At 37.8% G+C, this 22333-nt stretch overlaps 1 protein-coding gene across 6 annotated transcripts in view; it reads right to left on the bottom strand.

The window, feature by feature from the left end:
- ZFYVE28 (zinc finger FYVE-type containing 28) overlaps positions 1 to 22333 on the bottom strand; it is a 160220-nt gene that overhangs the window by 38153 nt on the left and 99734 nt on the right. For all 6 annotated transcript variants that reach the window (XM_086747322.1, XM_086747324.1, XM_086747319.1 and 3 more), the window contains exons 4-8: positions 20372 to 20574; positions 18694 to 18783; positions 17373 to 17462; positions 14468 to 14569; positions 4365 to 5729 (exon numbers count right to left, since the gene is read on the bottom strand). In XM_086747322.1, the coding sequence (XP_086603448.1) occupies positions 4365 to 5729; positions 14468 to 14569; positions 17373 to 17462; positions 18694 to 18783; positions 20372 to 20574 (1850 nt within the window). The remainder of the gene's footprint in view (positions 1 to 4364; positions 5730 to 14467; positions 14570 to 17372; positions 17463 to 18693; positions 18784 to 20371; positions 20575 to 22333) is intronic.

Genomic DNA, 22333 nt, shown 5'->3' with positions numbered 1-22333 from the left:
ATGTCAGTATGTAGATAAAGAAACACACAACAGAACCAAGCATTTAAGACAGAAAGATGAAAACATTACAGCATTGCATGACAATACGAAACAAGCTGCCGAACTTCATAAAACAAAAGAATTAGCAGTTCTCCAAGGACTCTTCCAACTCTGGAAAGAACAGAAAATCAAGTATTTCCAAAACACCAAAACAAACATGATCTTCACTCTTTATAGTTTCTTTCCCCTTGGAAATAGCAAACAGAATACTATAACAGAATGAGCATTTAAAAAAAAATCTGTATAGCTTGTTCCAGTGGAAAAAGAAGCAATACTACATAGATACAAAGCTTGCTTTCAGTGGGAGCTTACATCCTTTTTTACCTCAAAACACCAAATGCAGCTTTGTCAGTTTTATTATGTTCTGTATTACTCTTATCTCCCTTCTTTAACAGTTGGTTTTGCTATATGACAGCCCTTACTCATCACCTTCTCCCTGCAGCAGACCCGACCAACTACGTCTTTTCTTATATTTGCATCTCATCAATGCTGCTGCCCAAGACTCTCACTGCTCTTTGTGTTTTATGTCTTTGAGATACTTATAAGCAAATAATGGAGAATGATATAACGTCTGCTGTGACTTAAAAACCAAAGTAGCAAAGATATGTCAATAGGAAAATCTTAAGTAGAAGCGTATTTAATCTGTATTTTAAACTCCACTGAATACTGAGGCTAGAGAAGCCTAATATACTAGGTATTTCAGACTTAAAGGATTAATTACAGTAAACCTGCCTGGATCACTGAAAACATACTATAAATAATGTCATATTGCATAGCATAAAAATGGTTTTACTAAAAGTAAAAACAGTAAATGACACAGTCTGTGTCATTAACGTTCACATTTGATAGCTCCTTGATTCAGACAAGGGAAATAAAATTTTTTTCTCCTAGTTGGTGACTTACAGTAACTTGAAAGTAAATACATTTTTCAATTTGATGAATGAGCACATCCTGCATCTATTCCATGTATATTAGATTGCTTATTGTTCTAGCTAATGGGTCCATCATTCTGCAAATAATCTATGTCTCCAACGTTTCGCCTACGGTTAAGTTGGCATTCACAAGCATGTAATAGGCAGCAGTAGCAGAAACCTAATGTAATCTTCCAATTTAAAAATACCATTGAAAAGCAGTGATTAGTCACCGCCCAGGCAGCATGAGTAAGAAAAGGTCCACAAAGTTCTCTTTTGTAACTGAATTCTCTCTTTTACTGGTAACATGACTAGTGATTCAGAGGCAAGAACCAAATCTATATATAGATTACATACATAACACATGAGAAAACTAAGCATCTACACACATACAATTTTTTAATCCAGTCCTCAGTAGATTCCCAGCATCTCTCACAGAATATACTGAAGGAGTTAATGTCAGAATGTTTCCAAATAAAGGAGCAACAATCTAGTAACAAAATACCTCCACCCTTATTTCTCCCCTTCTGCAAAGATGGAGTATTTGCCAATTAATAACAGATGTACTGCAGTCTCAATAACCAATACAGAGAAACAGATATAACCAACAAAGTAACTGTGGAAGAGGTTACCGTGAGAACAGACAAAACTTATTAACTTGTGAACAAGATATTAAAAAATATTCACCCAAGAGTTTTAGAAGAGCTCAAGAATGAATCAGATGAATTATTAACTTCTCAATTAAAACTTCCTCGATGCCTGGAGTTTAAAGATGGCAATCTCTAAACATAAAAAGGACTCCAAGGGGATTCAAAACAACTCTAGTTCCATGACCGTGATGTTCATACCAATTAACTTAACAGAAAATATCCAACGCTAAAATAGGTAGACAATGACGGGAAGATCTGCCTGGGAAGAAGTAACATAACTTGTGCAGAGGGAACCTCTTGGGAGCTCTCTGAAGGGGTCAAGAAGCATGTGAAGAAGGGTGATTCAGCTGGCAGCCTCTAGATTTCTAAACAGGTTCTGTCAAAATACCTCAATTAAAGGCTTTCAAAAAAAAAAAAACAAAAAAACTAAGGAGCTATAGCATAAGAGGGGACCAAAAATGGATAAATAATTCTTAACTATAGATAGCGAGGAGCTGTTAAACAACCACTTCTCAGAAGAGCAGTATGTCACTAGTGAAGTTTTTTAGGACCCTGGAGGCTTTGTTTTCTCTTACAATCTGCAAAAATAGAGAGAGCAATGAGGTCTGAAAGGTCGCTACCGGTGAAAAATTATTCAGGGTAATTACAAGAGCAGACTGAAGAACTGCATAGTGTCTTAAAGTCTGAATAACAGGTAACAAAATGGCAAGACTAATTTCAACTGGTAAACACAGGGAGAACAATTTTTGCATTAGATACGGAATGACGGCCTCCGAGTTCACAAGCAGGATCTTGGGGCTTTGGCAGACAACTTCAAAAAAAACCATCAGGTCACCACTTGGCAAAAAATCCTAAGTCAAATATTGGGAGCCACTGGAAAAATCAACAGAAAGTAATTATGCCACTCTGCAAATCCATGGTCTGCTTATATCTTCAGTAAGTGTAGTTCTGATTCACTTATTACTAAGATGAAATAGTATAACTGAAAAAGGCTTAGAGAAAGACAAAAGGAAGGATCAAAGCTACAGACAACTTCTGGACAACTTCTGATGAATTAGGCTGTGACTTTTCCAACCTGAGAAAGTAATCTCGTCGGCAAGGTGCGACTGAGGTCTACAAAATCACAACCAGTGCAGATGTAGGGAGTTGTTCTATTAAGCTGTTAAAAGCTAGCTCCAGAGCAAACAAAAGGACACAGAGGAACACGAACCTACGGAACTCTGTAAAAGGACAATTCTCATACAAACATTTTACACAATATTAACAGAGGCTGGACAACTACGTGGAAAAGAGGTTATTACATATACAAACCATAGGAGGCTGAAGAAGAAGCTTACATATAAAATTTTATTCTATTTTGCAGACTTCTCTCTCAAATTTCACTTAATATCCTACCCAAGGAAAAAATTAGTAGATAAATTGAGTTTTGCAAATGATGTATGATTTATTAGGAGACTAATTAAACATACAGTAATTACTTTTAAGCAATATTCCACTTCAAGCGTTGCAAAAGCATGAAATGTCAAAGGGATCTGTGAGTTACTTCTTAAAATGAAGCCCATTTAGAAACCCTGTTGTAAAGCCTTGAACATGATTGTATTTGCAAGCCTAAGATTGCAAATACTCAGAATAACGAGGAAGATAAAATTACCTTCTCAAAACTCAAGTTTTGTGAACGCTAAGTTGTGTTTCACCTGTAAGAGGAAGTGACTCCAGTGCTAAGAACTCTTGATTGTATTTCCACTGCCAGTAAAATATTCCATAATTCAATTGGTATGTTATTAAACAAATGTTTGTTTCTGCAGCCTTTATGTTGTGGTAACACTTCATGATTCAAGCTACCCCACTGTGTTATCCTGAACTCTGTACACATATAACAAAAACAGAGATCCTGCACCATAAACACTATCTCCGCAGTACTGACACAGTAAGGCACAACGGAAGAAAATTGTCACAAAAATACAGAAAACAGCAATAATTTCTATTTAATTTCTTCCCTCTGCTTTACGATATTAACACTTCAGTGAAACTGAGCATATTATTTACTACAAAACTGGTTATCCAGGTCTGGTTTCCTACTTTGTGCAGGATCTCTAATGTCTAAACAAAGTTGGGCTGAAGAATAGCATTTTCTTTAACACAACTATTATGATGGTCTCTCCCTGTTATCTAGTTCCTTATTGTCATTAAATATCTAGACCCTTAATCCATGGCCTCTATTCTTCTACCAGCTTTGGCTGAAATGGTCCAATAGAGTTAAAAGCCTGCAGTCTATTGGGCTCCTTCAGCACACAGACATGCACAAACACACTTGTGCCCACAGGCAACACGACCAGATCACCCCCACTCTCTCAAATGAAGCTAAGGTAAGATGTGTTTAGACCCCAATTTAATCCTGTGCACTGATGCAGAAGTTAAGTTTTTAGTATCTGCCAGACACACTTCTGCAAAACAGCAGAGTACAAGAGAGGTAATGATCCAGGGGACGTTTAGCAGCAACGCACCCTTTGTTACATTAAACTGGCAGGATTATTGTACTTGATTTCAATGATACAGAAACATTATGCAAGTAAAATTCAGGTGTTCTAATGTTTTCAAAAAAAGCTGATTAAGTCCAATAAAAAGCTACTTGCATTAAAAGATGTATATTGAAAAATTCCTTAATTCTGGAACACACTATTTTCTTTAAAATACACACCAAAGTACAAGGACATAGGAACTTACTTACATGCAAATTACTACCAAAACATCAAGTTGCTCTTACCTTGAACTAGATCTTGACTTTACATCCTCCTTTGCTGTCCTTTCACTACTAGCATCATCATTGTTGTCCATTTTTTTCTCACATAATTGTTTTCTCTTCTCCCATTTCTTCTGATGATTTGAGATGCTTTCTGCTTCTCCTTGTGAGTCATTTTCTGCTCCTACTTGTGAACCTGAGGAATGTGCCAGGCACTTAGAGGAGATTGGCAGATTTTGCTCTTCTCTGCCAAAGTCTCTTTCTGCTAACAAAGCAGAAGTTTCGGGTTTTACTGTTTCCTGTGCAGGGACTGAATTGTCCAAGTTATCTACATGGTCCATTTCCTTAGACTTTACTACAGGGTATGAAGCATTTACAACACCTCCTGCAGAATGTTTAGTCTTTAAACCCTCAACACTGTCCTCCCTGCTGTCTTCACAGCTGCCACAACACACACAGGAATTAATTAGACAGTTTGTGGCGGCTATACTGAGTTTATGGGATTCATCCTCCATCTCATTCGCTAATGGATTAGCAGATCCAGGAACACAACTAATAGCTGCTTCTGGAGTTGTTACTGGGGATTCTGAGCTAGAGGGAGATTTAGGATTGAATATTACAGTGGCAGATATTTTCATTCCCCCTGTCCTGTGAGCTATCACTTCTGCCGTTTCCGCATCATCGGCATACGCATCCCAGCCATTGAGGTATAACTGTGAGTCCGGACCTTCTAGACAGCTACATGAATTCTGAACTGAAATGCCAGACATCTGCTTGCTATCTTCAATATTGTTATTATTGCTTAAGTCACTTTCAGCATCTTTTAAAAGCAAAGTTTCCTCTGTCTGATGGCCATTCTCGTACAGCAAAGCATCTCTGTACTGCAGGTTCTGTTTTGAATCGTGGCAAGGGTTATTCACCCAAGCATAAGTATCACTTACTGAATCCAACCCTGCAAGAGCTTCTCCTGCTCCATCTAGGTCATCCATAAAAAACAGTCTGTCCTCTTCATCAGTTAAATTGTCAAGATGGTGTCTTGTTGGTGAAGCTTCTGTGCTAGAACTATTTCTTATGCTAGATCTGTGAGCCGGAGACTGACAGATGCTTGGAGGGGAGAGCAGAGAAGACATTTCATCTCCAACTCTGTGTACCATCCTATTCAGCTGTTCCAGCTCCTGTTCATCATACTGCATAGAACAAGCCAGCTCAGCCTCTGTGTTTTCAGCTTTTGCCGACAGCTCCTTAGCAGGCAAAGTCGCAGTTATGCCCGGTGTAATGACAGAGGGTACTTCAGGATCTGCTCTGACAGGAAAATCCAAATCTTGAGAGATGCAGAGGTTACGTTCCAGTGTGTGCAGTTCATCCTCAGTTAATGTCTGAAGTAGGTCCCTGAAAATGAAAGAATACGCACATCACTTGGCATTTACAATCATAGGAGGCACTGATGTTACAGATATTAAAAAAGCTTTTACTGTTAGTACAGAAACCCAGAACCTGGGGACACAGAGTACTGCCAGCTGTGTAACTCCAGGTGCATTCGCCAATCATATTCAGAACATAGGTGACTGCTGATGCCCAAATTTGAGATTACTCATGAAAATTCACAGTACTAAGTTATTTACATCCTTGCAATAAAGCTCCCAAATAAAACAAAACACAGCCCAAAATGGATCTTTCCCTCTCCCCATCTACTTACAGTGGAACTGTTACCCACAATTAGATACATTTTGCACTTTAAGTTTTTAATTCACAAATTTGACTTTGATTAGCAAATCAATTTGCCATCCTTCGTACTAGACTCTGAAAAAGAATACCACAAGAGTTTCATACCATTTTATTTAGAAAAAAAAAGAATTCATTAAAAATAGTAATATCGCTTAAGCAATGCTGGTGTGTTGGAAGCCTCTTCACTGAAACAGGGATTGGAAGTTGGCTCTCTCCTGCCTCGAACACGTAACTCAGTCAGCTAAGCTTCTGCACAACGTTAAGAAACAAGCAGGCCTAAAAGCAATATTTAGGTATTTACCGAACTATGTTTTCTACAGACATGCAACATCCCCAGTGTTATCAAGTATCCTCAGTATTGCAGCTTAGGACTACAAACACCTAAAAGCAAAGTGTTACCTGAGGCTGTCACGTTTAAGTCCTTTATAACTTTAAAACAAATCCATAGACACAGCAGCACTTAATGTTAGATCTGATTTTGATATACACTACACTTCTCAAATAGAAACCACATACAAAAATATCCTCTGTCAAGAACTGCTGTCAATATTTTCTAAGTCTAGCAAGTGTATTTTAGCATAAATGAATGGATGGAAAAAGCAAGATCTTCTGCCTAAAGAGAGGCCAGGAGTCCATTATTCCTCATGTGTTTAGAAATCATTGGCTAGCAGGTGACACAGCTGGCATTATAATAATACATACATATTAAAAGAATTCCCTCAAAGGAGTAACTTCAGTCTAAACAAGAGAACCAAAAAAATCCCAGCAAAGCATTCAACACATCTCATCTTGATTTCCAGTCTCTGGCTTGCATTCTTAACTTGTTAAGTCAAAGACCAAACACTTTTCCAAGTACTATCACTGAAAGATCAAATTGCCCCAGAAATACATCACTGGTACTTGACTTGGATATTGGCTACCCTACAATTTTTAAAAAAAGGTAGAAAAGCATGCTTAAGTGAGAATAAGTATGGAATATACATTTTACAGTTGTGTACATTCCATACAATTAACATCTTTATTTTTTTTTAAATAATGCTTTTGTATAAGAGTTCTATGACCCAGAAAAGAACTCTAAGCCTAGAGAAGGAGTACCTTACAAAAACAACTGAATCATTGTATCCTCCCTTTTTCACTTGTTTCCACATTCTCTAATAGAAGTCAGTATTTCTTTAAATCATTCCATGAGCGTCTTAAGAGTCCTAAGTTTGACAATTTTTTCAGTCAAATGACTAAGGGAAATAGGCAGTCTTTGTTAGACCCACTTACTTAATAAAGCTATAAACTAGTATTCCTATCTGGCACACTAGAACACTTCAGAAGACCTATGCATTCTTTCCTTCTGTCTAAATAGTATATAATGATACCATCTCATTACTCAGATCTTTTATTTAAACAGTAATCAGTGTCTTTCAGAGATTAAGCATTTTAACATTACCATAAAAGTAAATTAACAGAGAACAGTTTAAGTTTTAAGGTCAAAATAAAAATAGCTGTATTGTTACTGTTCATTTGTGAAATAATTCTATCAGTACAATCAATAAAAACATAGAATAACACTATTTTTGCCATGAGACTTTGTATCATGAATTTTCCATTTGTCAGTTTTCTTACAGAAATGCTGTAATGTAGGAATTTATAACCAGAAACAAAGTAATGTGGAATTTTAGAAACAGTTGGGTTTTTAATTTAAAAAACCACAACAAACAGAGTAAGCACACAAATGCAACAGTGAAGGGTTTATACTTGTTCCTCATCCATGCAAAGACATTAAAAACAGAAGATATTTCTGCGTCAGTCCAGGGTCCATCGAGTAGAGCAGCCTGTCTCTGATGGTAGGTTCCAAGAAAGAGCCCAAGAACAGGACAAGCACACAGTGATTTCTGGTGAGTGCATCCTACTGGCTTCCAGCAGCCTGTATAGCTCAGCCATTTCTGAAGCAAGGTGACATCCTTATGTTCAGTAATCCTTGGTCATCTTCTCTCACACAGATGAAAACGTACAGGTCGGGAACTGATCAACAGGCAACTGCTTAAACATCAGCTATGCTTCTCCATACACCACAGTCATACGCTCTTCTCAAAACACGAGACAAGAATTAGCAGTTCTACAAATATAGACTATACTAGCAACATCCAAAGGAATTTGCTTTCCATCCAGGCTCATCAGCCTAACTGGGAATGAAATGAGCCGAGGGAAAAACAAAGATTGAATCTTCTGACTTCAGCATCTAGTCTGGGGTTTTATTCAGTCTCCAGAACATCGCATGGCAGCGCCTGGGATTCCTGGGTATCTGGGTGCCCAGAGTTGCTCTGCTTCCCTTCTGAAGTCACAGCGAGCCTGACTGCTCAGACCTATCTGATACAGGTTTCACACATTCACTGTGGAGCAAGTGCTGGAAATACATCTCTGCTTTATGCTGGCTAGCGTCATTGACTTGAGTAATGAACTCTTTATGCCAATAACTACATTTCAAAACTTAAGAACAACTGTGTGTGGTTTTGAGGATGAGTAAATAAAGCTTGATTAAAAAAAAAAACAAAACAATGAAATCAGTTGACAGTTCTCATGTCTTTTTAGGTGAGTTAGGTCCATACTGCCTTGCAAGAGCTGCTATACATAATCACAGCTGGATTATGTGTGGTAGTCCACCAGTTCTCTTATTTCAGTAGAGAAATAATCCTGCTTTAAATTCAAAAGATACGCTCTGCTTAAATGTCCCTGATTCTTGCAGGGGGGTTGGACTAGATGACTTTTAAAAGGTCCCTTCCAACCCAAACTGTTCTGAGTCTATGAAATATGCTCACTTTTCCAATACAAAGAGTAGAAGTTTTGCTATTAACAAATAAAGCTTCTTCTAAAAAAGGTTTGGACAATTATTTTCACTCTGCTGCATAAAATAACCCTAGACTCGCTAGGCTGTTTTAAATACAAGTTTCTTTGCAAAGAAGATAAATGTTGATCAAACATTTGTCAGTGGATACACTGTATATTAGATTATACAGGATTCACTGCCAACATTAGAAACATAGCATGTTTTTAAATGCCTATGTAGATACTGAGAACAAAATTAATGTCAAACAGTATACAAAAAGAAATGTGAAATCTCACTACTGAAAGTTTAAAATAAAACATCAGGCATCATTATTAAACCATAAGGTTTAATTAAGCTGTAGCTACTTCCATGGTTCATTTCCTTTCTGCTGAAGCATCTGTAACTTGTCAGTGGATCCAAGAAAGTGCTGTGCTCACACGGCAAAAAAAAAAAAGAATTTCTCCCTCTGCTTTGCTTATTCAGAAGCCACAGATAAAGAGAGCTGCTGCAACCCACCCTGACAGCAGTGGTGCACTTCCTTCTCAGAGGTCTTACAAAACATTGAATTTTTTTAAAAAGCACACGTTGAGGGTTCACCTGCTTTTACTCTTTTGGCACCGCACCACAGGAAGGCAATCTAGTCTTGAAAATACGAGGAACATTTTTCTTCCAGTAGCTACAGCCACTGGCAGAAAAACAAGGCAAGGTCTTAAGATGTACTGTGCTTGTTACAGGCAGTAGTAGAAATTTGCTCTGCCTATTGCAAAACCAATAAAGATATTTTACTATACTGCCAATATCCAGGGTGCAGAAATTACTTCTTCAAAGATCTGAGGCCAGATGCCCATTTAAAGACAAATTCGGCTGAACAGAGGACAGGGCCACAAAACCCCAGCTGCACTGATCTCGCACATTCCCCAAGCCCCCTTCATGAACTTTGCTCCTGTTCTGACTAGAGTTTTAAATTACCTGTTTTCAGAGAACAGCATCGTTCCTATTGCCAGCCTGTGCTTCAGTTCATGGTCTGACCAGAGCTGCAGCAGCTGTCTTTATGGAGCTGCCACCATAAGAACACGACGCAGGTACAGGAATGCAATGTGCATCCTCCTGCTTCCGCAGCGCCGAGCTGAGCTCAGCACAAAGTCCGCAGATCTGCTCTGATATATCAACACTGAGAAACCAACACTGATGTGTAACAAATATCATTGGTACTCCTTTACCGCAGGAGTTTGAAATCAATTCAAAGTTTTAAACACAGCCATTTTGGAAAAAACTGACCAGTATTCCCCCAGTTACTGTGCACGCTTTAAAAGCATATGAGTTTCACAAGCCCTCCTCCATTCTTTAACACACTGACAACAGGTATACAGCATGAGATTTCTAGTCAATGATACAGAAAGGTTTCTGTGTACTTGTACTTAAAATGGTATGATCCCCTGATTCTGCACCACTTGATCTGCAATCTGCTTGATTCTACACCCCAAAATCCATAGGGACCCTGCCATCAATTGTAATGGTCCAGAAACAAGCACCATGCAAGCACAGGGCCCTGAAAAAGGGCAGAATTAAGGAGTATTGCGAAATATCAAGTCTGCTCACCTCTGAAAGTCTTTGTACAGCAGCCTCAAATGTATACATAGTAGAGGCAATATTTATCACAAGAATGTTCAGTGTTACTGGCATCTAAGTGAACATCTAAGCATACACCAGGCCATATGCTTCGTATACTTACTAGGCAGATTACAGATTTGACAGAAATGGTCCAAATGCCTTAGTTTAAAAGGAACAGAGATAACACTACTATATAATTGTTAGATGTATAAAATACCAATGCTGATGTTTCATACCTAAAATAAAAATCAACACAAGCACCTTGCTTAGGTATTAAAGCATTCAAAATCATTGTTTGCTGCTCAATCTTACCAAAACCTAAACAAGAACTCTTACTGCTTTTGCTCAGACAGCCTCTACAGTCTCTATTGTTTTCAAAGTTGCCAGCCACCAACAGGACACCAAAAATCTTCCTAGCCAATAGATATTTTTCTCTGCTAGTTCTAATTTAATTATGTGGATCCACATAAATACAGTGCTTATCATTGCCTTTACCAGGAGGGTGTCGTAGTTCAGCCCCGATCGGGACCAGACTACGCAGTCTCTCTCCCGCTCCCCCCACCCTCCGAGAGAACAGGGGGAGATGATATAAGAAAAACTGCTCAAGGTTTGAGATAAGGACGGGGAGAAATCCTTAAAGTTACCGTCACGGGCAAAACAGACTCGACTTGGGGAAAACTATTCATTTATTTTCTAAAATTAGCAGGAGAATGAGACAGGGAACAAGATAACCTCCCCCCACCCCTCCCTCTTCCCGGGCTTAACATTATCTCTACTACCTTCCCCTCCCGAGCGGCACAGGGGGGGGAAAAGGGAATGGGGGTCGCGGTCAGTTCATCACGCGTTGTTTTACGCCGCTGTATCATCGTCAGGGGAAGAACTCCTCGCATTCCTCCTCTGCTCCAGCGTGGGGTCCCTCCCACGGGCCACAGTCCTCCGTGAAACTGCTCCGGCGTGGGTCATCTCTTCCACGGGGTGCAGTCCCTCTAGAACAGCTGTCCCAGCGGGCCCTCCACGGGCCACAGCCTCCTTCAGGCCTCCACCTGCTCTGGCATGGGGTCCTCCACGAGCTGCAGGTGGATCTCTGCCCCTCCGTGGACCTCCATGGGCTGCAGGGGGACAACCTGCTCCACCATGGTCTTCACCACGAGTTGCAGAGGAATCTTGGCCAGGAGCCATATTACTCCTCCCCCTCCTTCTTCACTGACCTTGGCGTCTGCAGCCGTTCCTCACAACAGGCTGGCAGACGCCTCTCAGGATCCTTTTTACATCTTATTCACTTCTCATCTCCTCTCCACTTCTTGCAGCCGGGCCGGGCCGAGTTGGGCCCAGTCGGCTGCCCGGCGGGAGGCCAGAGGGTGAGGCCTGCAAGGCCCATGAGGCTCGCGCCTCCCCCTCTCTGCCCCCCGCTCAGCTACTTCACATCTTCTCCTCCCTCTTTTTCCCGTTTTCCCCTACTTAAATACGTTATCGCAGAGGCGTTATCACGGGACATTCTGCTACCAATTGGCTCGGCCTTGGCCAGCAGCGGGTCCGCCCTAGGCCCGGCCGAGTCCACTGAACAAAGGGGAGCGACTTCTAGCAGTTTCCTACAGAAGATACCACCTTAGGCCCCCCCTCACTAACAAAACCAGAACAGAGGGGTGTTTTAGGATAATACAACTTTAAATTTACCCGGAATCCTACAAAATAAGCAGCTGTATATTTGGTGTTACTCCATAAGTTAAAATATTTAGTTGGATAAAGAGCTTTAGAACTTCATGAAGAAATTTACTGGGATGCGATCATATTGTGCAGTAGGGTTTTCTTCTGTATTCTTACTACACACAACTGCAATACAAGATGGAACTGGTTTAAACAGAAAACTACTTGAACCCATTTTCGTGGCTTAACTACTGGTGATGGAGACTGGAAAAGACTCTTTCCAGAAAGACTCCTGGAAAAAATACTCCCTTTTTCCTGGGGACTAGCTTTAGTATCTCATTCCATCTTCCCTTACAGGTTTCTGTAAACATTCTCACTGAGCAGGAATTGCTGCCTGATGAGACTAAAAAAAAAAAAAAATCTGTGATAACTAAAAGAAAATCTAGACAGCTCAAGTACTTTTTAATGTAATTTAATCATCCTACATGAACTGCAGACTTAGTATCTCATTGTTATTTTCATTCAATGTATTTTGCATTCAAAAATATTACTAAAGGATCTCACTGAGCCCAATTCTTTCAAATATTCAAGTTTCTTAACATCCCTTCAATTCAGAGACTGCCAGAGATAAAATTTCACATCTTAACTTGCTTAATTTTTTGCTGACAGATGCTTTCATTAAGAACATTTTGCAAACTTTGTCTGCCAGACAACTGAAATCACATTTCATAATGCTCACTTGAAAGAATAAATGTCTTAAAGTATATCACAACTTCTTCAAAAAATGAGTCTTTTCATTTTTTGAAGTTTGCATTGAAAACTGTTGTTATTGAACAAACAAGCATTTTACTAATGTGTTTTCAACCCAAGCATTAAGTTCACAGAACTGAAAATTAAATGGACTAAGCAATAAACTGACTTCATTGATTTTCATTTTTTGTGTTGTGAAACGTAAGGAGTAAGCAGAAAGAACAGATGACGAGAAGTATATTAGCTTTTACATATTCTTTTGGCTTTAGACAGCCAATGGAACGCTGGTGAAAATTTCTGTGATAGTCATATATTGGGAATAAGATATTTTAATGTAAACTTCATGGACTTTTTAACCTTCAGTACTATTAAAAATTTTTTCCCCTCTAACTTAAGTTTTGCTCCTCAATTCATGTTCTTCTTTACTCAAGTGTTTTATAAAACCATAATCACTCAAAAAAACCAAATACATTGATTTATCAATTTTAATTCAGAGACTTCAATATAACTATCAATAATGTACCTAAAAAATCACATCTAGATAGAAATACTAGGAAATCTTCAAGGCACACAAAAGGATGTGGTCTGGATATTCATAAAAGCTAGCTTTATAAATAGGCTGCTCTCTGAACCATCCCTTACAGAGCTTGCATTCTCCCTCAGGAAATGCTTCACCTCTGATGGGTGAGAACGGATTAATCTGGATAAAGTTATCTACATGTAAATGATTCTTACATCAAACCATCATCATGACATACAGACAAGGTGATAAACAGGTGAAAACTGGACACAAGAAAAACTTCTGTCAAATTGTGTCTTGAGATTTCTAGCAACAAGATTTCCAGTTGGTATACAAATTTGAATTCTAAGAAAATAATAGGGCTTACTGATTTAGAAAACAGTTTGGTTTTTTTTTTCCCTCATACCCAGATAAAATACCTTAATGGTGACTAAAAAGATCCTTCAAAGATACAGCTTTGATGGACAGCAAAGTAACAGACCAGTCTTCTAAAGACCTCAACTAAGAAAAAAAATATTTTCATGCCCTTTATACTTAAGCTGAGCCAAAGCCAACATCTCCAATCGTTACCAAGACTGAAGCACTATGAAAAGAGGTAGATATAAAATGATACATCCTGTAAACACAGATCCACAATATGAAAAACCAATAGCAGTTTCTATTAGATTAAGGATGATCTGAGTATTGCATCGTAACATACTAAGAAAATATAATAAGCTTAGTTAAACAGAAACATTGATGCCAATTAGAAACAGGTTCTCCCAAAAAATAAACTGCAACTTTAGTATTTCAGGCATCATCCAACGACAAAGAAAATCTGAAATATAATAAAATTATATTAAAAAAAGAGAAAGTATCACAAAGATGAAAAGTTCAGAAAACTCCCATAAAATGAAAAATTACATTTAGTTATTCCATGGGTACATCAGGCACATAAGAGGAAAATGCAGTTTATGCTTAACCTAGCAAACAAACACTTTTCTCTGCACTTATATGTTCTCTTTTAGGCCTCTACATTTCCCTTCAGAAGAGAAGCAGTTACAACCATCTTTTATTACTTGCCTTATTTTTCTGAGCAGAGTGTGAAAAGGTCTGAAGAGTTCAGACATATCTTCTGGTTTATGGTCCAAGTTTAATGGTCCCTCAGAGTAGACAACAAGGCCACTGTAATTCAAACACACGCAGGAACACACATACAAAAAATAGGATTTCATTACATTGAGCAACTACTGAATAAGCAGTCAGAAAAGCAACTGCACGTAAACATGAGTTTATGTACAGTTACATATTGTAGTCTTATTTTTGTCTCATTCACCCGCACTTAGAATTAAATGCTATTTAAAGTAACAAGAAGAAGATCCCCTCCCCTCTGTCCATCCCAATATGTGAGAAAAAGTAATAGTAGCATAAAGGGAAGAACATACATTTATGTCATTGCTGTGGCAGACCCATAAAAAAAATAAAGAAACTTATTATCAAGTAATTTTGGGAAAGATCATTGACTTGAAAGAGAGTATTCTCTAGGTAAGATAGTTGACTCCTGAGCTTCTATTTTTCTACCTCTAAGATAAATACATGCTGTTATTAACACCTGGTAAAAAAAGAAAACACATTTGTTAAATCACATAACAGAGTGTTGATAATATACTTCTAAATCAACTCATCACTTGTAGAATTTCCCTGGAAAGAGGTTAGTCCATGATCCTGAAAGCCTCCGTGTACTTCACTGCAGATATGTCAATAGCTCCTCCTGACTGAGTCACTACTGGCCAAACCTGTCTGTGTGTCAGGAATTAAACAAAATTTGCCCTCTTTACCACATTTGCTGCATCATACCACACTGTGTCTGAGAGTGGATTCCACCCACACCAGGCACCACTCTGCTTAGAACTGTGTAATCCTCCTTGCCCTTTCCAAAGGCAAATGGATCACACATCCTCACACTCAAGACCACACAGGTTTTCCTTCTCCCAGGCCATTTTCCCCTTCCTGCCCTTACAGTCAGGGGTCTCCCAGCAGGCTGGAAGACGGCCATCACAAAGTTCAGAATTGTCAAGGTAACAGAGGGTCCAAGAAATTTGACTACTAAACTTGACCAACACTGCTTTGGAGACTGGGGTTTTCAGGGCAGGAGCAGGGAAAGTGGAGAAGAGGAGAGAGAGAAAAAAGTTGTTCTTTGCAAGTTATCTTTTTTTTTTTTTTTTTGGCTTAAGACAAATTATCCTCTTGACAAGGTTACATACTTCTATATTTTTTCTGAGCTTCAACAAGCAGGCTGCCATGAAGTGAAGTAGTTATTGCTGACTCCCATACTAACGTTCTGCCCAAACAAATGTTACTTCTTCGCTGAGTGGAAGCTCAAGGCTGCTCTCACCAAACTTGTAACTAGTGCAAAATCACCATTCCCTTGGCAATTTCCAGGTATAGTTCAATTTCCATAGAGCTTAACTCGCAGAATAAAAGGGCTAGAGCACTACAAAAAAGGTTATGAAATAGCCTGTGTACAAGTATGACCTTTGAAGGGGTTCTGAATCAAAGTCTGAATATAACAAAAATTGGGGGAAAGTGTCTTAGTATTTCCTACCAGGTTAATGTTCAACGACACCTGTTAACGCACCAGGCACCATACACTGTAAAATGTGCAGCGTAAATTGAAATCTGAAAATAAATCTTAGACAAAAATGACTGAAAAGTATTCCTTAAATCTTTGAAGACCAAGGGGATGGAGCACTTCTTGCTCCCAACAGCATGGCAACTTTCAGTCGCATCTGTTTTGAGTTTAAAGGCTTCTCCTTTCACAGTCCAAATAAAAGGCTTGCATTTCTTTCACACAACACCGTTATCTGGATGGTGTAGCTTTGTTGTGGAACTTTATATGGTAGTAAATTATTGTCAAATCAGCAGATACTTTGGAGCAGTTAAGCTTTTTTCTCTTCTGTCTCTGTCCTTTAGAATTTGGGACTGATAAGGCGTGTTTTCCAGAGAGCCTTTGGTTTTCCAGTTAGTCATGATGTATTCTTCTTCATTGTATGTTCCAGTAGCTTCCAACTGAGTTCTCAGGTTCTCATTGTCTTTTGATAATCACATTATTACTGTTATTATTTTTAGAATTACAGTAACAGATAACATCCTATTTAACAGAAACAGGCCACAGGGATTTCCTGAGGAGAAGCATACTACACTCAGGATTTGAGGTTTCTTATTTCCCTCAATTATACGACTTACATTAGCTAACTTGAAAACATTCACCATGGTAAAATATTAAAAATATGCTGGCTTTACTCCAGAGAAATCGCTGTCTTCTTAAATCACAAAGACTCATTAGGAAAAAATGCATCTGATTTGTTCAACATTGCAAAAACCGCATGAAGCAAAAAATTGTTTTAATGTAGTTATCTTCAGTGGTCAATACAGGGCACAAATCTATACATAAGTTACACATGTTAATACTTTCCTTGAAAAAGCTTTAAGCCTAACTCAGTGGTCACAATGCACTCAGTTTGTCATGACAATTCCTTTTGAATCTAAAGTCATTAAAAAAGCAGACAGTTCCTATTTAATTTTTTTTTTTATTTTCAAGACTTGTATCCTTAGGTCATACTACATTGGAGTGACACAAAATATCTGCTTTCAGAAAATATTTCTGACAACATAACATTCTATAGACTGATGTTTTTAATTTTTTTACTTCTTTTTGGAGGATGACTGATCAATTGTTTGTGGTTCCTGCCTTCTATATTTAAAGTTCTACCTTGCCTTTTTTTTTTTCTCTTGATATTCTACACAAAACTCAATGATTTTTAAAAAACAAACCAAAACATTGTCCTCCTTTTTAAATTATTTTTTACAGAAAGCACAAGCAAACTCAGGTGAAAGAAAATATGTCAAAATTCTAAACAAAGATTTTGAAATCTTCAATATACCTTTAAGTGAGGCAGAATGGAGAGTAGTTAAAAAAATTACTTACCATACAATGGCTAATCTTGGAATTGTAAACATTAAAGCTGGTTCATAGTCATCTATCATATCTTGAGTGAGGTATCCAAGCCTTAAGGCTCTAAGCAGAAGAACAAAATTTTTTAGTAAGAGATCAAACACTTGAAGAATACATTTCAATAGGAAAAAAAATTGAAAAGAAAATGTTATAAGCCAAATCAATTTGACAGTATTTAACTCATGAACGATTTTTGTACAATCTAAACCACTAGGTATATAACTGACTGTTGTAGTCTCTGCTTTAAAAAAGTAAAATGAAAAAATAAGCTTTGAAGATGTAAAGCTTTTACAGCCATCCAAAACCAAAAGACTTTTTATGCCGCTTTCCATTTTCATTTACTATTTTGTGCCAAGCTTCAGCTTGTTACTGAAAACCACTGGTGCAAAGTTTTTCAGCTAAAAGAAACATTTTTGAAGTAATAGGGGAAAGTACTTGGTTTCATTTCCAAATAAAACTTGCTATAATCTTCTAGGTCAACTCCTGCTAAACTAACAAACCAAACTTAAATAAACCCCAGTTCTATACATCAACTATTATTGGGGGACACTTAACTTGTCCTCTAATAACTTCCCAAATATGTGAAGCTCTTTTTAGACTAAAATACAATTTGTTTAGGCCTTTCACTTGGCTATGTATTCTAAGTTTCTTCACAATTTCTTAATTTCCTTACAAGTTTAATAACTTCAAGTTTCTTCTTCAATTTGTCCATAACAGTGCATAAGACAAAACTCAAAAGGACACATTAGTCCCCCTGAGATCTGACTGGGTCTGAAAAGAATGGAAATAACTTTTCTTATTCCTTGGCAAAGCTTAGGAATTGTTGGATTTTTTTTTTTTTAATATCATCTCTTCATCCATACAGAGTAAAACTCCAATCCTTTAAGATTTTAAAGAGCCTTTACAAGTTCTTTATGATAATCACTAGAGGTTCACCGATTATTTGAATCATCTCCCCATGTATTCTGGCATGAAATATCATTACGTCTAGCTCATTTAAATGCTTCACCTTCATTTACACATCTATAACTAGGCATACCAACAACATTGTTATTGTATTATTAACTTTTGAGTTGTTTAGGGTTTTTTTTTTGTCTAGAAAGGAAAAAAACAAACTTAGGCTTGTGCCTGGCAAGCATGCTTAACACTTTTTAACTTTGTACTTGGATACTTATTAGAAAAGTAAAATATCTGGTGTTTTATGATGCTTCTTAAAGACTACAGTTAAAGTATTTCTTCAAAAGCTCAAAGTAAACACAGAAATAAAAATCTAGCGCTTAACTAAAAAGCTTACCTCTCCACAGTTTCACAGAAAAGTACGATTACCTCTTGCTGTACATAATATTCTTTTGGAGACTTCACAGGTACCATAGCTGACACATAACTACAAAGATTATAAAATAACATGCTTTAACAAATCAGATTATAAATAAAAAACAAACCTAGGACAAATCATCTTAGAAACACAACCCTTCTGTACCAGTTTGTATTTATTCTGACAGCATTTGCTATTAAAACCGTACAGTGCAAGACTAAGAAATGCAGCTGATTTACTTATTGCAGATGGAGGCAGTGGAACTCAGCAGTAATTTATAAGCCTAATCACACACAGGCAGCAATTGTAACTCTGTACGGTGTGGCACAAGGACATAGGTCCTAGAAGGATCTTTATTGCCACATCTTGAAGACAGAATAGTTTACTCTGCATTTTCTTAAGAAAAAAAAACTGACTGAAATGCACATTTTATCTATAAAGGTTTTACCTTAAATTATGTTAGTGAAATGCAGTTAGCTAGCAGAGACAATTCATAAGGCTTAAAAGTTGGCCTTGTTTCTATGTGGCACTACATGCAAAAGTACTAACTCACAAGCCAAGAAACACTGGTAAAAGTAAGTGGTTTTGTCACCATATTACTTAATCAGTTATTTGCAGACTACAGGTAACACAGGAAGGGAAAGAGTCGTTTGCAAAAAAAATGGTAAAGAAAAATGCCTTATGTAGAGTTGGTATGGACAAGTCAAACTGTGCACAGGCACTGTCAAGAACCAGTGACTGATTGTCATCCGTGTCTGTACTGGAAGCCACATTTAAAAAAACCATGTTTTTACCAATGTTTTCAATGAAAGTGTTTTTCATGGTAACAGTATAATAGTGGTTTTCCCAGAATGATTTAAAACACTACTCGATTCTAAGAAATCTGTTCTGCTGAGGGTAGGAACAGTCTTGCCCAGTATCCTGTCAGTAACTATGCCCAGCACCACAAACACCTAACAGACAGGCAGGAAGCTGGCTTAAATTCTGAAGCAGAATGCTTGGTCACTGTGACCTTTGATGCAATAACAAGTTACTTCTTTCACCCCAAAAGCAGTTATTTTTATTTTTGCCATAAACCTCCAAGTCATTTTTCAATCACAAGTTTTTCAATCAGTGAATTCCTGTGGCTAATTATGGCTTGTGTAAAAGCACTTCCTTCATCAGATTTCAATTTGCCTTCTTCAATTCACTGGGCACATCTTGCTTTTATCTCTAAGCACAAGAGAACAAAAACTCATAATCTCTAGACTATTTGTTATCATAGGTTTTTTTTAATGTCTTTTATTTGTCGCCTTTCCTCTGACAAAGAAAACATCAAGGGAAGAGATTTATGGCTTCCTTTTGTGTCTTGGAAAATCTCCCTCAAATGCCATATGCCAGTATGCAAATGGAAGATTATAATTTAGGTGAAGAGAGCAAATGTTGATTGCTAAAATGCTATTTAATTTTCTTTTCATTATTGCTACATTGGAAAGAAAAAAAAATCTAGTGATACAATATATTACTGAAGAATTAAAATACTATGATAAAAAAAATATATCCTTTTTCCATAAAAAGAAAACAGAACAAAACAGCCAACTTCCAAAAACCAGCAAGCCACACGACAGCTGTAGTAGCCAAGCTAATGCTCACAATGGATTTACTTCAAATCTTTTACCTTAATTCAAATTCAGCAAAAAGGACATCAAAATGCTTGAGTGAATCTTTCATTTTTTCCGTGTAGAGGTTCAAATCCCTTAAGGCCTGGTCACGAATGATGTTTCTAACTTCCTCTAGGCTTCGGGTCAGATCCTTGGCCAATGGCCTCATAGCCATACTCTCAATTTCACGATTCATAATAATTGAACCAGCAGCCAAACACTATGAAATACATAAAGAGAAAATATTAGTTTTTTCAGACTTACCTTTATCTTTTAAAAAAGCACAAGACAGGATATTTAATACTTTGAACAAGTGTAGTACTTAGCCCTAATTTGTTGCAAATTATTAAACAAGTGAAAGATTTAAGACTGATGTGCCAAGACTCATAAGCCTTCACGTAAAAGGTTAGGGAGCAGCTCAGTCAAGGAGACATGAGAATGGGGGGGAGGTTCAAGTGCAAGAACCACAGAACTGATAGAAAAACTTTAAAAAGCTCTTTTTCCAGTAGTTAAGCAATAAGCATTAGTAGGATATATACTCTATGCATGCAAGGATTGCTTGCATAACAGGACTGTGACTCCAGCTGAAGTACGATCAATGGACTGTTTTGATTCAGGCTGAACTGCTTGATTTTGTAAAATAAATCTGTTCCTGACAAAAAAAAAAAAAAAACCAAAAAAAAAACCACCACGCACAGAAATTCTGCAACTATGATGCCTTTCACAGCAAAACTGGTCACATTGGCTATAAGACCAGGGATCCAGCTAGACCAGTATCCTGCCTCCCACAAAAGCCAGGAATGTATTTCATAGGAAAGAACATAAAAACCAGATCACGGAGTGATTCTTTCCTTTCAGCTTCTGGAAAGTAGCTATTTAAGAGACTCCTTGCTGTACGAGTTACACACAGACTCACTCTGAGCAGCTCACAGACATTAAAAGTAGATTTTTAATGTAAGACATTAATAAAACTTGAAAAAAATCCTTACTATTAAAAACAAGCTATTTGATAATCTCTGCTGCTGGCTTTATTCCTTTATGGATACATTTTTAAGACAACAAGCACTGACAGAAATCATACTTGCCATAGTAATGGAAATATTTTTATTACCTGAAACTATACAGGGTTGTTCAAGTCTAAAAGTTCTCTTTTTTTTTTTTCTCCTTTCTTTTAATCTCCATTTGCAGCTGTGTCCCTCCCCTCTCCCCTACACTCTCCTCGATGGGAAGCATTTCTGCAGCTCTGTATGGGGGACCTGCAATCCCAGCCCTTGCTCAGCAGCCTGATGTACTGATTTGTTTTTTAAGGGCACTCAAGAGAAGGTCATGTTCTTACTTATCAGCCAAAAGAGTATTGATGGGAAAGTATGGATAAGGCAAGCCTTCCATGTTGACAGGTACTCCTAGGCTGATAACTCAGAGCATTTGCACTGACAAGGACACCTAAATGTTTACTCATAACAGCCCACGCAGTCTTCCTTACCACATGAATTTACAGGACAGTGTCTACATAGTATGAGTTAGCATTACCTCACCACAGCACATGCGACTTTCTCTGAAACCAAGAGGTCTCTTCAGCTTGGTGGTTTGATTTGGAGATAGCGCAAGTTTGATTTGGAAAGAGTAAAAGCATTAGCTTATGTAACATAAACAGTGAATAAAGGGAGACTTTTTCTCCTCTCCTAGAAGATACTGACTGTCTCAGTAATTCCCTCAAGCATTTTCCACAATGCAAGGAGGAGTTAGTACATTTTGCTGGTGTTTTGCCTGTTTGTTTATTGCTGTACACCCAGTTTGTTAGTCTCTTAGAGTAAAAAAGGATAATGGGATGCACAGGGATTCACCACAGATTGTTGCAGAAAGAATTATCCCATCTGCTCCTCACTACCAAGGAAGCATCACTAAGCCAGTGTCAGACTCTTAGCGTTTTAAAACAGAGCATGGTGTCATCTGGACGAGGGCAGTGAAGGTCACATGAT

Source organism: Chlamydotis macqueenii, chromosome 4 (assembly GCF_036417535.1).
Source record: "Chlamydotis macqueenii isolate bChlMac1 chromosome 4, bChlMac1.mat, whole genome shotgun sequence".
NCBI classification, from domain to species: domain Eukaryota; kingdom Metazoa; phylum Chordata; class Aves; order Otidiformes; family Otididae; genus Chlamydotis; species Chlamydotis macqueenii.
This window is presented reverse-complemented; position numbering and strand designations above follow the sequence as displayed.